The sequence below is a fragment of the Rattus norvegicus genome, chromosome X, assembly GCF_036323735.1.
Source record: "Rattus norvegicus strain BN/NHsdMcwi chromosome X, GRCr8, whole genome shotgun sequence".
In the NCBI taxonomy this organism is placed as follows: domain Eukaryota; kingdom Metazoa; phylum Chordata; class Mammalia; order Rodentia; family Muridae; genus Rattus; species Rattus norvegicus.
In genome coordinates this window covers 35275618-35293408 of record NC_086039.1, presented here as the reverse complement: position 1 = coordinate 35293408, position 17791 = coordinate 35275618, and the positions used below count along the sequence as shown (strand labels likewise).

General features: G+C 41.0%; 1 protein-coding gene and 1 pseudogene across 6 annotated transcripts in view; both read left to right on the top strand.

The window, feature by feature from the left end:
* Ctps2 (CTP synthase 2) overlaps positions 1–15751 on the top strand; it is a 140848-nt gene extending 125097 nt beyond the window's left edge. For all 6 annotated transcript variants that reach the window (NM_001034998.2, XM_006256900.3, XM_006256898.4 and 3 more), the window contains exons 18-19: positions 13030–13141; positions 14373–15751. In NM_001034998.2, coding sequence (NP_001030170.1) covers positions 13030–13099 — 70 coding nt within the window. In that variant the 3' untranslated portion in view covers positions 13100–13141; positions 14373–15751. The remainder of the gene's footprint in view (positions 1–13029; positions 13142–14372) is intronic.
* On the top strand, positions 583–10153 carry Ccdc43-ps1 (coiled-coil domain containing 43, pseudogene 1; annotated as a pseudogene).
* Positions 15752–17791: the final 2040 nt, after the last annotated feature.

The window sequence follows — 17791 nt, the reverse complement described above, 5'->3', positions numbered from 1 at the left end:
GTAGGTGAGTCACCATGGGTTTGAGCCCAACCTGAGCTAATTGTTTCGAAATACAAAACAAAAAACCTCAAACTAAGAGCCTTGTTTTGAGAGTCCCACCTAAGAATACGCACATGCTCAGTAATTCTTGGGTCAAAATCAGAATGTAGCTGTATTCACTGCTAGTATTTATTTATGACAGTGACACCATGTGCATGCACACAGGGATCAGTCAGGGACAAAATGGAAGCAGAGTTTGGACAAGTCCGTTTGTAGGTTTTCTGGGCTCCCTTAGTACACGTTTGTGTGTGCGCGCACGTGTGTGATATTTCTGCCCATAGAATTTCATTTTAAATTTGGAGTTGAGATAGTCTTACCAAGGGCTGGTCACACAGATACTCTGCCTAATGTCTATCAAATTCTACACTCCCAGAAGGAAAGTAGTATTCATCCTAAATCGCATTATACAAACAATGTAGACCGTCCCCACCAAAAGCAACGTGATTCAGGTTAGTAATGGAGAATTCGTTCTGAAAGCCAACAGCTACAGACTGACCCTACAAGCCTATTGAATAATGGCAGCTTCCAGGTTAATTCTTTTTGGGTATCCTCTCTACTTTCCTGAAAGAAGATTCCCTCCTTGATATCTATAAGGAAATTGTGGAATGATGGTCAGAAACACAAAATGTCACCATTAAAGTGGAAAAAAAAAAAGATGAAGTATAGGCCATCGTCACTTTGATTGAGAAGCAGGCACAGATCACGGTGAAGCCCAGGTGGTTTCAGAAGACAGGCACCGGGACGCTGCTCTGCTGGCTCAGTATGCTGATGTGACAGATGAAGAGGATGAAGGAGATGAGAAAAATGATTCAGGTCCTTCAACAACGAACATTCTTCCGACAGATGTATTTTCTGAAACACCAATGTGGAAGATGTTCTCAATGCTGAGAGAATGGATCAAGACTCACTTTGGGATGAGTCCAAAAGGAAGAAAGAGCAGGAAAACTTGCAGAGGGAAAAGGACAAATGAGCCAGTCAGAAGGGCAAGGAGAAGGAAAAGAAAAGGACATAGAGAAGGGAACTCTAGAGATAACCTTGGTCACCTCTGCCCCTTCCACCCCTGAATTGATTTTGCGTCTGTGTATTTAAGAGGACTGAGACTAATATACTTCCCATATTTTCCTAAGGCTTTCTTGTTTACATGTTCAAAAGGAAAATCACAATCACTTGTAACTATAAAATGTGCCATGCTTTGGTGGTGTGGGCAATCAATTATAGTTAGTATCTTTAGCAAAGATCTGGAGTTAGGGTAACCTTTCTATTTCAGTACTGAAATCCTGTGCTCTTCTGGCTGGTGGTGTAAAAAGCTCTCCCCTCACTTTGTATAATTAGCCAGATCCAGAAAGCTAATATCCTAAAGGAAACATGACAATCCTTCTGGCATAAGAAGATGTGCAAATTGCTTCTGAGGCAGTATCTACCTCAGAATGAAGTGGGCTTTTGTTTTGAGACAGGGCTTCATTCTATAGTCCATGCTGGCCTGGAACTTGGTTGGAGTGTCCTTGTGTCAGCTTTAGAATTATGGGAATAAAGCACAGTATTTTTTTTTTATTTTTAATTAACTTGAGTATTTCTTATATACATTTCAAGTGTTATTCCCTTTCCCAGTATCCGGGCAAACATCCCCCTCCCCCCTCCCCTTCCTTATGGGTGTTCCCCTCCCAACCCTCCCCCCATTGCCGCCCTCCCCCCACCAGTCTAGTTCACTGGGGGTTCAGTCTTAGCAGGACCCAGGGCTTCCCCTTCCACTGGAAAGCACAGTATTTTATGACTGAGATCAGATTTTATATGATATCAAATCAGGAAAGTAGACGATGTTATTTGGAGTGAGATAGACCTAAGAATATTTTTTTAATGTGTCAACTTGGGCTCAGGCTGTATATGTTGTATGCTTGTTTAGCATATATAAGGCTTTGGGATTGAGCTCCAGTATTGAAGAAATAAAAAAAAATTAATCCATGGGAGAAACAAATATATTTTAAAATAGAGAGTTTTGCATTTTTCATGTACTCTGTGACTTCAAAAAGGATGTGTCAGTTTGGGGTATAAGGACATTATTGCTGGCTAGATTCATTTTTTTATAATCATGACTTCCCTGAATCCTCTCGATTTTAATCTTCATTTATTCCGCAGATGTGTCCAACCTTTTGACATTGTGACAAGACTTTTTTTAAAAACTGGAAAAAAAATCATGTTTTAAAAGTACATTTCTGATTTTGTATTAGGCTGAATTGACATCTTGCTTTGACCACAGGCTGCACACGCCTACAATATGAGTATTAAAACCCAATAATTCCTGATTTAGAGAAACTGAAGGAATTAATCTTTTAGAGAAAAGCACTGGAAATTTTGCTAACACAGATACTTAAAACTATATGTAGTTGGTGGTTAACAAACTTAGGAGCAAATGAAAAAGCTGGGAGAGTCAAGGGCAAGCAGAAACTCTGCAAGTCTACTTCTGTCACAGTGGTACTCAGTTGTAAATAAAGGCCTTCTTTACTTGAGTTTGGGCATCAGCTATCAGAAAGCTCAAGAGAACCATTTCCCTTTTAAGATGCAGTAAGATACTTTACACTAAGGCTACCATTCACAAGCCAAGTTTGGCCCAGTCCTTTTTTTTTTTTTTTTTTTTTTTTTTTTTTTTTTGTATAGGGCAAACTAAAATGATTTTTTTTATATTTTTAAAAGGTTATAATATAAAGACATTCATGATTGAGATTTGTGGCCTATAAAATCTAATATTTATTCATATTTGGAGGAAGCTTGCTGACTTGTTTTTGTACCATAGCTCCCTTTGTACAGAATGAAAAAAAAAAAAACATGGTTGAGGAAAAGAGATATGTTGCCTCGTTGTCCTACAAGTTCAACATTGCAAAAATAACCACTCTTTTTAGAAATAAACTTTATTTAAGCCAGAAAAAGAGGATAAAACTGGGCTCTTAAGACAACTGAGCAACATTTTATTTTAGGACCATGTCACTAAACAGCATTTACTATCTTTTGTACAGAGAAACCATCTTTTCACAGCAAAACAAGAGGCGGGGTGGTATTAAAAATAATAGAGAAGGTACTTATTGATGCACTGTATTTGTTCAACTGTTGCAGACCAAACTCAAAAGTCAGAACTACTTCATAATTAAAAGGGTTCTTCAAGGGAGTGCGTTACTAAATCCTGCCTCTTCCGTTTCCTTATTCCCTCTGGACGAGATTCCTAGTGTAGTAACTCCATTGTCTTCTTCCCATTGACCTTGCTACTTAATTTTTTTGAGTGATGCTGAGGGATTGAATCCAGCCAGGGCTTTATATATGCCTCCCCTCTTGGGCTCCATCCCTAGCTTACCATGATACCTTAATCTTTGAATCCTGGAGGCAGTCAGCCAGAGAAGGGACCCATTTCATTCATATGGTCTCTGTCTTTCTAAATCACATGCTGTCTTCTAACCCGAGAAGAGTTACTTTTCTGTTGACTTCTAGGTATAATGCTACAGAAAATTGGGAAAAAATATACCTGTAAGCTCAACAACTTAATACAGTCTCTGTATTCATACTACCTTTTAGCTTTGCAGGAAGGTCTAATGTATACCAGACTACCTTCCAACCCACTATGTAGCTGAAAATTACCTTGAATTCCTCCCTCTAACTCCCCAGTGCTGAGATTGCAGGCTTATATTACCATATTTGCTAAGCAGTGTTGAGGATTGGACACAAGGCTCTGCCCATGCCGAGCAAGCATTCAGACCCTAAGCATTAAGGTTGGGGTAGGACTTGCTGAATTCAAACCCATGTCTTTGTTAGCGAATGTTTCTTTGCACTAGTTTCTTTATAAAAAGTTTCTGTGGAGCCAGGCAGGTAGTTCTCTATAAGTTCAAGGCCAGCCAGGGATACACCTTGTCTCAAAAAAGGGGACTGGAAGCTGTGTATTAATGAGGCCTGGACTGTACCCTAACAATACACATGACTCACAGTCCACCCACACAAGGTAAAATTCCTTAGTTTACATGGTAATAATGAAGATTAAGTTTCTCATTGCACATAAATCATTTACCACACTGCTTGGTATACTGTAGGAACTTAAATGTTGTTGTTGTTGATGATGATGATGATGATGATATTAGTATTACTAATTTTAACCTTAGTTCCAATCACCTTCATCTTTTATCTACTATGAAGTCTCCTGCTTAGACTTTCTGCCTCTAGTTTTTCTCCTAATCCTCCTAATTCATCTTCTGCCATTAGAATAGTCTTCCCACATGACTTTGCAGCTCAAAGCCCTTAATGGCTTACCTTGGCTTATAGGATAAAATGCACATAAATCCATACAGAACACCTCGAAGTCTCAAGAACTCTCCAGAGGGGTTTAACGTCTTTGCCTTCTGGCTATTGATAAGTTTTCTGGACCTGCTTAGTGAGAGGGAATGCAGATCTATATCGTATTAGGATGTCAGCTCACGGGGTTTGTGAAGGTGGGCTTGGGGCTGAGGGGCCACTGTACTGTCTTAGCACTCTTCCTTGCTCCCTCTAAGCCTTACAGTTTAAGGCATGCCTGCCTCACTTTGCTCTGAACCAAAGAGTCGGATCCAGTCCCCTGCATCAGTGTGCTGTTCAGTTTCCAGTACTCTCTGAACTTCATGCTGGGGGAGTGATTTTGATGGTGGAATTGATGTTTCTTGAATAGTTCCTTTCAATATCTTTTCAACCCCCACTCCCACCCCGTGATTGTTTTGACTTCAACCCATACCTTCAGGGCCTTTTCCTCCCAGGTAAATTATTGTTAATAAGTCACATCTGAGTACTCCTTTGGGGGATTATGCATTGATTAAAAGGTGAGCTTTATAGATTGGGCTTCCTAGTGGCATTGATGATATGGTTGTCAGCTGGGGATGGAGTTCATGGTGCTACAGACTACTGTGCTTTTAAAGCCCTGCCTGGGTTATAGTCTCCTGTTTACTATGAGATGCAAAACGCATTTCGAGCATACTAAGTTTTTATTCCCTTGCTCTTGTGTTTTATGGCTTCCAGGGGCCTTTTGAGAAAGAAGTAAGTATAGCAGTAACAATGCCTTGGGGAAAACTGTGCATGGCTGTGTGTTTTGAAAACATACTTTTTCACATGAAATGGATTTTGATGCAAAGTACTATAGGAGTGAAAGCATGCTGGGAGTCCAGACTATGCCATTAAACTTGTCTTTAAATTCTATTCACTTCTTTCTATTAATAGAGAAGAAGTGATTTAATGGTTGCTTCAGGGTAGCATAAAAGGTAGAAAATATGGAGCACCACCACACCCTTTCCCTAGTGTCTTGGGATGTTTTCATATACGGGCAATCTATTAGGAGTCAGGAGTCATTGACAGACAGGTTAACCATTCGTTTTAAATCAATACGCTACACTAAAACTTTTCTCAAATGACAGAAGTGTTTTTGTCAGTTGGCGGAGTGCTTGCCCAGCATATACAAAGCCCTTGCTTTCCATCCACAGCATTTGGGAGATCGCATCTGCAATCTAGCACTTCGGAGGTGGAGGTAGGAGGATCAGAAATTCAAGGTCATCCTTGACTATGTAGTTGGTTTGAGACCAGCAAGAGCTAAAAACAAAGCAAAGCAAAGCAAACAAACAAACAAAAAGCCCCCCAAAACTGTCGCAAAAACAAATAAACATTGACCATTGAGGTCAAGCCTTGTAAGTCAAAGTCATGTCCCAGGATAGCAATTCCCACCTATATTGAAACTGGTGGGTTTTCTTTTGCCACTGTTCGGACTCAGGCCTGAAGCAGAGAAAGCCGTGAACAGGGCATCCTGTCTTTGTGCCACTTGGAGATGGAAGGCAGCCCTCCTGCTTTCTCATTACCCAAGCCCCCCTCCCCTGTCCTCTCACACAGCCTACTTTATGCATGTCGCATGTCCCAGTCCCTTGCCTTGGTCAAGTATTATAGGTACCATAATAACAAAGCCTGCTTCTTCCTAATGCAAGACCTCCCACTCCCTTGGAAGCCTTTAAAAGTAGATTCATTGTTGTGTTGATGGAACTGAAGCGTTTTATTTCAGATTCCCAGCAAAATGTCTTGAATAGAAAGATGGTTTGACTCAGCCTTCCTCCCCCACACCCCTCCTTCTCCTTCTCCTTCTTCTTTTCTCCCTCCTTGAACCTAACAATCATTAAAAGAAATTGTTCCATAAACTACTTTGTTTTTGTAAAAGGGAGTTTTGGGAGACATGTCCATGAGAGTTGTTTGCTATGACTTCAATTAACCATGCATAGCAAGGCTCTTCAAATTTCCTTTTTGAGGAAATAGTTACAATCATGACTACTACCATGATTATAGTTTTTTTTAGAAACAATGTATTGTTTTTTTTTATGTTTACTTAATACATTTTTATTTTGCACGTGTGTGTGCACGTCTTCAGAGGACAGCGTTCAGGAGTCAATCCTCTTCCTTTTTCCAAGGGGTTCTTTGGATCGAACTCAGGTCCTTAAGGCTTGGAGCATGCATCTTTACCGGCTGAGCCGTCTGGCTGGCCCCATTAGTTTTGAAATCAATACTATCCATTAAAACTTTCTCAAATGATGGAGATGCTCAATAGTCTGCCCTATTCAAAAATGGCAGTCATTAACCACACATGGCTGTAAAGCACTTGAAGTGAAGCTAGTTGTACAGGCAAGGGATGGAATCTTTAATTCCATTTGATTCTAATTGTTTTAAATTTAGAGAGCCACTGTGGCTTGTACTTACATTGGACGGTTTTAAAACTCTGCCTTCCTTAAAGGTAACAAGAGATATACACATGTCTGTTTTGTGGCACTTAATAGAATTTAATACGGAAGACCCTGGTATTTAGCTGTGCACAATGCTGGCCTTTACTACCATACTCAAGAAGCTGAGACAGAAGGATAGTGAGTTTGGGGCTTTGTGAACTATGCTGCAAAATCACTTCCCATAGACAACAACAGCAGATGCTAATGTGTGTGCCTGGCTATTATTCAAAAAGATAGGTTACGCTTAAAATTGAGCCAGTATATCTTTAAGTGAAATATACCTATGTGCATATATCTAGCTAATGACTGACGCCTTATATTTGTTTTGTGTGAAACAAAAATAATCCCCTAAATCATACAGAGCCCAGAGTGTTGTTCCCATTTTCTAGTTTGCTGCAGGAGCCAGTGTTGTTCTGTGCTTGTTTGGTGACCCACATTTTATTTCTAGCACTTGTTTTTCTGCCTCCAGATGAATGCCCTAAATCAGCAAGTTTAGCAGTAATGCCTGTTCTGGTGATTCTGTTCTTGAGTGTCACAGTTTATTGTCCTAGCTACTCTCAGAACTCTTGGGGGGGGGAGCTGTTAACCTTAGAGATGAATAAACTCAAGCTGAGCCTCAATTTGCTTGACTCGGGTTGTTCCGTTTTAATGGCATTGGCAGTTTGGGAAAGACACTGGTCAGCTAGGAAATGATAATTGGAAGGTTAGACTTCACCCATCCAAGGCCAGTGCTAGGGAGTTATCCCTGGTCCAGGAAATAATTCTTTCTTAAATTAATTTTATGGAAAAAAAATAAAAATAAAAAAAAATAAAAAAATTAATTTTATGGTTTTAATGGATAATTAATTAATTAATTAATTTTAAACATTCTTTCTATGAAATAATTCTGAAACTCATATGCCTAATAGTTTTTCCTTATCCTCTATATTTCCCTACTTTTGAGAGGATGTCATAGGAACATGGGACCTTCATGAACAGCAAAAGTTCATTTTTATGTAGTTTTTCAGACTAGGTTTATACATCTCTGGCCAATCTCTGATTAAGTTGTAGCTGATTTCTTTGGTTTTTTAAATTAGTCAATTACTTTTGAGATAGGCTCTCGCTCTGGATCCTGCCACATCTTGGAACTCACTTTGGAGTCCAGGCTGGCCTCGAATTCATGGCATCTCTTCCTTTCTCAGCCGTGTGAGTGCTGAGATTACAGGCATGGACTTCCAGGCCCAGTTTAAGCAGTGCTAAGGATTGAAGGCTACATCTCCAACCCTTGGGTCAATTTAAACAATAAACAAGTGGGCCAAGCTTTCAGTCATTATATAGCAGTGCAAGTGCCTTTTCCTCACTGAAAAGTGTACCTAGGAGATGTTGTTTAACTTTAGCAATAAGGAGAAGTTGTTTATAGCTTTAGCTAACATATATTCTATTTTGACCAATTCTTAATCTTTTAATCTCCGCTTTCCCTGGCCTACTAATGTTAATCCCAAAGGTGGGAGGAGAAAGCCAGTGACCCAGACCATCATGGTCATATTAATTAAAGCAAGCAATTAATTAAAGGAAGCTTCTTAATTTCTGTATATGGGCTGCCCCTCCCTAAGGTGAGCTTTGAGAGGTCAGCATTGGATGTGAGGAAGACAAGACTCTTATTTCATAGCTTAGGTTTAGGAAGTTCCCAAATGGGACATTCGGCAGGCAAACTAGTTGGGGTTACAGGAGCAGAAGATAAGGACAGTAAGTTAGCCCCTCGTGAAACAAAGACATGGTTGGAGGAGGGCAGAACAAGGTAGTCATAACAACAGGTAGCCATAACAAGGTAGTCAGAGATGCTCATATAACCCTCTGAAACAAAGGTAGGGCTGCAAGATGGTTATCGCCGACTTTAGGAAACACAGACATGATGGCCATTCCTGGAACAGGCAGTACAGAACCTTTTGTAGTTAAGGGTACAGGTGGGCATAGCCCAATCCTTCAGAAACAGAGGCTTAATCATAAACAGGAGTGAACCTAGTTGTCTTTACCATAAGATGGCTTTCACGCCTAGATAGAGACAGGCTGGTTACTCACTGCCCCCATACCTCTGCTATTTTGTCAGAAAGTCAAGAAGGAGAGTGAATAAACAAGACGGAAACTTGGATGATTTGGTATATCTGTTTATTGATAATGACTCAGTTTGTAGAGAGTACATTGTTGTTTTCTAGCCTGTATCTGTAGATCTTCTCTGGTTGTGTCCCTCTTAACTTTTAAAAGAACAAAAATGAAATTTCACCAGTTAATGAATTCAGCATGTTATTGCTACCAGGTCAGCAAGTGTTTGGTGAAAGTTAGGGGATGGGTCAGGCGTGCATGGAAGAGTTGCTGCTAATGTAATTGCTATAGATGAGTTGACTTACAGAAGAGTGTGTTGACATGCTGGTTGATTTGAAACTGAATAAGGCAAGGAGAACCCCAAACAGAGCCCATGGCTCCGAGCACACTTTAATCGCAGAGCTAACTTATAGAGATGATGTAAGGATCTGTCCTTTTGAAAAAACTATGTGTGACTGAAGATAACCTGAACATCCCATATATTTGTTACCATAAATTGATGTATATATTATACAGATTGTTTTTCAAACCCCAGACCTATGAGGAATGTGAGAACAGAAAACACTGATGATTCTGACTATAAATCATAGTAGTGCTGTGATCCAAAGTAGTTACAGTTTCAAAGCCAGTTCAGAGAGTACATTACTACGTGTGTGTAGACTGCTAGGTATTCCCTGGGTCTTAAGATAGCATGCTTGTCTGCTGCCTAATTAGTGTCAAATTCAAGCTCTGTGGAATGTGTCTGCAGAAAATGACCACTTTTTCACAGTGAGACTTCCGTGATGTTAAGTACTGATGTTAAGTGCAGTACCTTCATATTGGGAGGCCCTGTGGTTGTTAAACACTAAAAAGAAACTCAACAATTCAACAACCCCAGCATTGCCTTCGACTAGGGAGCAGAAGTATACAGTTGTGTTTACCATTGTCTGGTTCTTTCTTGTCGCTGATGGCGGGTGGAGACGCAATCTGTGCCTTTATTCTGATAAAGCTTCTGGTTGAGGCTTCTATTACAAAAGAGAGATTAATAATAGAAATGCATGACATAGCCAACTCCAGTGGCACAGCATCCCAGTTCGTTGGAGAGGGTGAGACAGGAAAACGAAAGTTCAATCTGGACAATTTAGTGAGACTTTGTTTCTGAAAAGATCAACAAGAGGATTGGGAAGAGAGTGATTCATTCCTGTAATCCCAGTACTCAGGAGGTAGAGTCGAGTCTGTACTACAAGAGTAGAAGAGACCTTGCTTCAAATTAAATAAAACAGGAATGTAGTTCAACAATAAAATACTTGCCTTCCGGGGTTGGGGATTTAGCTCAGTGGTAGAGCACTTGCCTAGCAAGCGCAAGGTCCTGGGTTCGGTCCCCAGCTCCGAAAAAAAAGAAAAGAAAAAATATACTTGCCTTCTGTATGCAAGGCCTTGCATTCTAACCCCAGTACCAACCCAAACACCTTTCCCCAAATACATATTTATTCACTACATATTTTTTATGACACAGGAGTCATTTCAGGAAATAAAGACCCAAACAGAGAAGCCTTAGTTTGTTCTTTCTTTTGTTGATCACACAGGTCAAGAATAAGACCACTACCACAATTTAAAGCCAAGCCAGTTTTAATTAAATACTGGTCAGGAGGATGGGCTCTGGCCTGGACCACTCTGGGGTTCCCACGAAATGGCAACAAGTCACATTTTGCAGGGGCTTAAAAAGACAAAATCCACAGTGCATTACCTTTCCCACCCGGTGAAATCACGGATAAGCATACATTCTGACATATTTCCTGCATATGTACCTCCTATCTCCATCTAATCAGGGACAAGCATACATGTGATCAAGTACATAAGCATATCCAGCACAGATGGGTCAAACGAACTTGTTTAAGGGACTAATAGGCTCCAGCATTTCAGGAGCTATCTGTAGTTGGGCTTACAGGTTAGAGGCATTTTTGTTTCATGGATCTCTTAGGCACAGTAATTAAAACCTAAAATGTAACTTTGGCTTTCTCCCCCCTCCCTCCCTCCCTCCCTCCCTCCCTCCCTCCCTCCCTCCCTCCCTCCCTTCCAGTGTACATGAGAGGACAACTTTATGGAGTTGTTTCTTTGCTTTCACTTTTTATGTGGCTTCTGGAGATGGAACTCAGGTCCTCAGGCTTGCACAGCAAGGACTTTCCGCGTTGAATTATCTCACTGACCTCTTTAGTGTTTTCTCTTATAACATATCTGATGAACAGCAGGAGAGGCATGGAGAAATATAATGAACAGACAGGATGTGATGTCAGGATAATCAACTGGGAGAACTCAGCAAAGCTGTCTTATTCAGGTGTCTTCAGGGAGGCCTTCCCTGTCAGGGGGGCATCCTTCATTTTAGCATCTCACGATCTGCTTCAGGGGAAGGTCAGATTACCCACTTTAGGACAGAAGATCAGATGAAAACCCAAGAGACATTAGTGTATGCTATTGTTAGGGGGAGCCCATCAGAGAAGACCACTCAGACACAGTTTATAGCCAGTTGAAATTCTTTATTACAGCTTCTGGGACTACTCTCAGGTATTCAGGACCCAAGTAGCCCAGAGATTTTAGAGTAAGAGGCTTTGGAAAACAAAACTCACATCCTTTTATCTTGCTGGGCAGCTGCAGGGGGAATTTTTACACAAGTAAGCAGTTTAACCAAAACTAAGATAAGCAGTAATGGTAGGGGAGGTTTACACAAGTAGGTGGCTGTTTAACAAGATAAATCCTGGCCTTGGGTTCCTAGATAGGGAGTTCCTATCATCACCTTGGGAACAAATTGACTTCAGTAGGAATAGGACAAAGTAGTGCTCAGCCTCGGATAGAGTGAGATTTAGCCCCAAATTTAGTTTGACTTGAAATAGAGGGATCCATCAACTATGCCTTCTTTTTCTAAAAACAAACAAATGTGAGGGTTCTGGCTGTGGTCTGCTAGCTCTTTGCTTTTGGTCCCATGGTGAGGTAGAGCATCGCAGTGGGAACACATGGTAAAAGAAAACTGTTTACATTATGATGCTAGGAGGCAAAAGGGAGCAGGGTTGAAGTCCCAACAGCTCCTTTGAGGTGTGTCCATATTGACTTCATTTGCACTTGTCTCATTTCTTCTTTTTTTTTCCAAAAATTTTGTGTGTGTGTGTGTGTGGGGGGGGTTGCGGATGTGTGTGGGGTGTATTTCAATACATGTCTGCCTCGTGCTGAGAGTGGAGCCCAAAGAACAACTTTGGGAGTCAGTTATCAAATGCAGGTCTCAAGTCTCTAGAGTAAGTGCCTTAAGACACTGAGCATTCTTGGTGACCTTCTTTCTTTACAAAATGATTCAAATTCAACAAAATTTTCAGGTTTTTCTACAAGTATATATTGAATACTGAGAGTCCTTTTCCTGCACATCCTCACCCTCCTTTATCTTTTCTCTTAATCTCATTAGTTATCTTTGTCCCTTTGGACAGTTTTACTTCTTTCCTGTCATATATACATGCATGGTTTTATATTTCTTGTAAAATAATAGGAGTCCCAAATAAGATAGAATATACAACATTTGTCTTTCTGAGACTGGGTTAATTCACATATTATCATCTCCAGTTGCATCCATTTTCCTGAAGGTCTCTCTCTCCCTCTCCCTCTCCCTCACCCTCTCCCTCTCCCTCTCCCTCTGTCTCTCCTTCTCCCTGCCCCCCTCTTTCTGAGACAGGGTTTTATAATAGTCCAGGCTGGTCTAGAACTCTTTGGCTATTCTCCTGCCTCAGCTTCCTAGTGCTAGGAATACAAGCCTGAGGCACGGCTCCTGGCTTCAGGCTTTTGTATGAAATCAGTTTGCTAATAGAACTCCTCTAGTAAAAACCAAGTCACAGGCAGGCTGTAGGACAGTCAAGGCTATGTGGAAGTAAGCAGCTGACTGGTACTCTTCATATTATATGTTTCAACCCATGAAACACATTCCTAGATTTGCTAACAACTAGTGATGAAGGTAAGTGATCCCTTTCTCTGAGCAAAAAAGGACCATTGCATGTCATTGGACTACAAAGTGATCAGAGAATATCCCTTAGTATTTTCTCTACATGGATTGTAATTATGGAACAGGTTTGGAGCTAAACCTTGAATAATGACTTGCAGCATTTTTTTTACCATCTTGCCAAGTGACTTTTCTCTGTTAATCTAGTGACATATACAGTGATGCCAGTGATGATAGCTTTTCAGAGGCGAAGTTTGCTGAGCTGGATATCAACTGAAGCTCTTTCTTGCCTCAGGAATGGCAGAAGCCACCTAAGAGGGTAAGAATTCATTGTTGGAAGGGTAGAATGGATTCCTGGAATTTGCTCTCTGATCTTCACACACATGCTGTGGCACAATGGTGCTTACTCTCTCTCTTTCACACACATTTATACACACACACATATTAGTAAAAAAAAAATTAAAACCAAAATAGGAGGGCTAAAGAAATGGCTCAGTGGCTTAAAGCACTGGCCAGCGAACCCAGGTTTGATTCCCAGCACCCAAATGGTGGCTCATGACTATCTACAACTCCAGTTCTGGGCCATCTGATTGATGCCTTTTTTTGGCCTCTGTAGGTACCAGGCACATACATGGTTCACAGACATGCATATAGGCAAACACTCATCACATAAAATAAATTAAGTCCTTAAAAAGTTTAAAAAAAAAAAGCTAACATCTTGCTGAATGTGTTGTAGGTCACTCATAACAGAGCAGATTCTCTTGCCTTTGTATAAAGTAAAATAGTATTGGGGCTGGAGAGCTGGCTCAGTGGTTAAGAGCACACATGGATCTTGCAGATGGCCTGGGTTCAGTTCACAGCACCCCCCCTTTGCAGTTTACAGTGAGTTAACTGTAGTTCCAGAGGATCTGATACCCTCTTCGGACCTCTGACAGCACCAGGCACACATGTGTTGTATATACATACATGCAGTCAAAACACACATATACATAAAATAAATCTAAAATTTAAAATGAAAAGGTAGTATTGTTTCTTTGTCAGAAGAGGCTAGAGACAGGATTGGTGTTAAAGGGCAACTTATTTCCTTTGTTACTATATTCTATATTCGAAGAGGACAGTGTCCTGGGTAGTGTTACTAAGCTTATACTCAGAGACACATGTCCCTTGGGATCACTCTAGAGGTTAGGTCAGGCCTTGAGTTGATATGCAAGTGTTTAGATGGAATGGCTGCTTTTGGACAACTTGTCAGGAGCTCACTCCTCTGTTCTACTGCAGCTGTTGCACAGTGATAGAATGCTTGTCTGGCTTGCCTGGGGCCCAAGTTCAATTCCCAGAATTGCAAAACAAGAACAAAAGAACCATAAAGACTTGTGTCATTCTATTGTGATCTCCCTGTATATTGTTCTCTTTATCTGAGGGATAAGTGGGATGACCTTATAGATGACGACCTTCAGGAACAAACTAAAATGCTGTAAAGATTAACAGGGATGATTTTAAAGGTGCGTATTGTTCACTGTTTGATGTAACTAATACTTACCTTTTCTTTTAAGCCTCTGAAGTAATTATACTTAAGATGAAAGAATTATCTGAAGAAACCACCACTCTGTTCCCTAGACATGGGCTGTGAAGATTCAAAGGGAATCTGCAAATGTTTACTTCATGAAACAGAACCAAAGGGATTCTTTTCTTTTCCCTCCAGAGGCAGCCTGTAGTATTCACACATTTCTGTACTTAATTAAATGTAATTCAACAGCAATCCCGGGGTAGAAAGTGTTTTTGTTTTGTCCAGAACATGGTGAGTTCAAGGTGGTAAGCAGGAATTGGGGGAACTTTGTCTTCACAGTATTGCATGGGTAAGGTGGTGGGCATATGCTATAACCAATTTTGGGTTTAAAAATGAGTTGTTCTCTTACCTGGACATGAACTACAGGTTAGTATGGGAGTTAAGATTATTTTACGTTCTCATTCTGTTTATTTCCAGTAAGTCTATTTTCTCAAATATAAAATGTAAAAGGGAATCTGAAAACTTAGGAATCGGGGTAAGTAGGGCTGAGTTCCATCTCTTCAACCCACACAGAGCAGCAAACCAGTACCCACAGGTCTTCTGACCCCAGCATGTGCACACACAGACACACCCACTAAAAATCATTAAAAACAAAACAATAATCACTTTGTTTTTTTAAATTCAAATTACTTTTTATTATTCTTTTGACAACTTCGTACATACATAGAATTATTTTGGTCATTTAAAAACTTTTTTCAGAGTGATTTATTTATTTATTATTTTTCATATCCCAGTTGTTGCCCCCTCTTTTTATTACACTCTCACTCCATTCTCACTGAAACCCTTCTTCTCAAATAAGTCCCTCTTTTATTTTCATGTCTTTTCTGTTGCTTTGTCTTTTTCTTATTGAGATAGCATCTCACTCCGTAGTGCAAGCTAACATGGGACTTACTGTGTAGTCGGCTATAGTCTTGGCTCACTGTGATCCTCTGGCCTCAGCCTCTCATGAGTTAGGATTATAGGTGTGAGCTGTTCTTCTGTGCTCAAGATCAGCATTTTTGTTTGGTTTTTGAGACAAGTTTTTGCTACGTAGCCCTGGTTGTACTGGAACTCACTGTGGCTGGCCTTAAAGTCACAAAGATATGCCATTCTCTGCCTCTCGAGTGCTGGAGTTAAAGGCATATACAAACACACTTGGCTAACTTTTTTTTCAGTTGGAAAAATAACAATTGTAAAGTGAATTATGCATTGGCATTTACTGATACTTCACAGCTCTCAGTTTTATGAAATTACTCCAGAATTAACCTCTGTTCCCATGGGCAGTCACTCCAGAGGTATTTCTTTCTGTCCTCATCCTCTGGCAACTCTTGTAACTACATTGATCAAGGCAACTTGGAAATAAAAGAAAGCACTGATCAACCTCTACATGAGCAGACTTGTTCTTTAACCAAAACCGCTGAAGGACACCTGTCTCCCCTTGGGAGTGGGAACTGTGTGCACGTGGCACAGAAGGGTTGGGGACTTCATAGGACAGAAAAGAGGACTTTGGACATGGAAAATTCCACCTGCAAGCTCAAAGCTCAGCACTCCCACCCACCCACCCACCGCAGGCTCAAAGTGGTAGGTAGCAGGGGAGGTTGGTGCGCTGATCCTCTTATCAGGAGAGTCCTGATTCCTGACCCCCCCACCCCAGGATGTTTATCAGTAAAGTCAACTTTCCAGTCCAGAGTTCCTCAGCCCACCTGACTTTTTTAAAAGGTCATTAACCCTTCATTCCAGACCTTGAGGACTGCTTAGAAGTAGGGAATTGACATATTCTGTCATTGGCTGTATCCTGCATGAAGGGGGTCAACAGGGACAGGAGGAGCATGGATAGGCTCTGTGTCCAGGATCTAAGGAGGCTCAGGTAGGGTTGACTTTTTGTAATAGGAAGAACATTTTAACTTCATTGGCTGCAGTGGGTTCTGTGGTTTCCTTTACACGCTCCTAGAGGACCCTCGGAAGACAGTTAAGGGTGAGGGCGTATGTTAAGCTGAGACATCAGACTCGGGATCTAGTAGGAGATCTTAGCCAGGGTATCCATTTGTCCTATTGCTAATCTAGTAATGGCAGTGATTTAATCTAGAAGGAAGTTCTATAGAAAGTTTAAAGGCTAGGGTAAAACATAAAAGTATGAGGATGATTAGAATTAGGAAGAAAGAAGTGATCAAGGGAAGAGTCAGAGTAGGAGGGAACCAAAGGCCTTCCATAGTAGAGGTGTCGTTTTAGGATTACTATGGCTATGATGAAACACTGTGGTGAAAAGCACCTTGGAGAGGAAAGAGTTTCTTTGGCTTATACACTGATTCATAGTCCATTGAGGGAAGCCAAGGTAAGAACTCAACTGGGAACTTGGAGGAAGGAGCTGATGCAGAGACCGTGAAGGATTGTTACTTACTGATTTGCTCCTCATGGCTTGCTCAGCCTGCTTTCTTAGACAAGCCAGGACCACTAGCTGGGGTGTGACACCACCTACAGTGGGCTGGGTCCTCCTCATTAATCACTAATTAAGAAAATGCCTTACGGGCTGATCTTATGGAGGCATTTTCTCAATTGAGGTTCCTTCCTTTCAGATGACTCTAGCTTGTATCAAGTTGATATGAAACTAGTCAGCACACCCGTCATTCAATCTTTTCTGGTCCCTATGCCTTTGAGCCCTATCCTATAAGCAGTTTCTGTTTGTTGCTGCAGAAGCAGCATTGTTCCTGGAAGAGGATGCAGATACCATCTTCAGGATTTCTAGTCCTTGATAATTTTGAAGTACTGAAGCAACCGAAGAACCGAGTTAGTCCTGAAGGACGTTAAGATGATCTGAAATTGCTTTAAGGTTTTCTGAGAGCTAGCAAGACAGGTTAATTGATGCACAGAAGTCTTCAGTCTACTGTTTTAATTCTGAGTCCCTACAAAAAGTTCCCAGAGTGGCAAGAAGAGGGATGAGTTGGATGGCTCATTAGTCCTCTTTTCAGAGGTCACCCAAACTGCTTTTAGGAGGTTGGGTGCATAGAACTCTTAACTGATTAGAGCTGACAAAGGGGTGATGTAGGAAGGGCAGCTTAGTCAAGTGCCTCAGAGGAGGGTCCGTCTAAGGGGCCACCATAAACTTAACAAATGGCAAAATCCAGAACATAAGACAGCCATTTGATGACAACATTTTATCTCAGTTAGAGGAAAATGGGCTTGGAGATTCCAGGCAGAAATCATGGGCATCGGGACCCAGCTTCTCACAGACAAGAGCTTGCCTAGCACCCGGCACATTATCCTTTGAGTCCTGTTGGGACCTGTAAATCCCAATGTGTTAGCTCCATTTGTTAGTATGACAGTGTTGGAGGCACGTGCCCGGGAAAATTGTTATGTCCTCTTTAGAAGCCAGTCAATGTATCATGCAAAGACTGTATCAAAATAAAAACGAAACATTAAAATCACCAA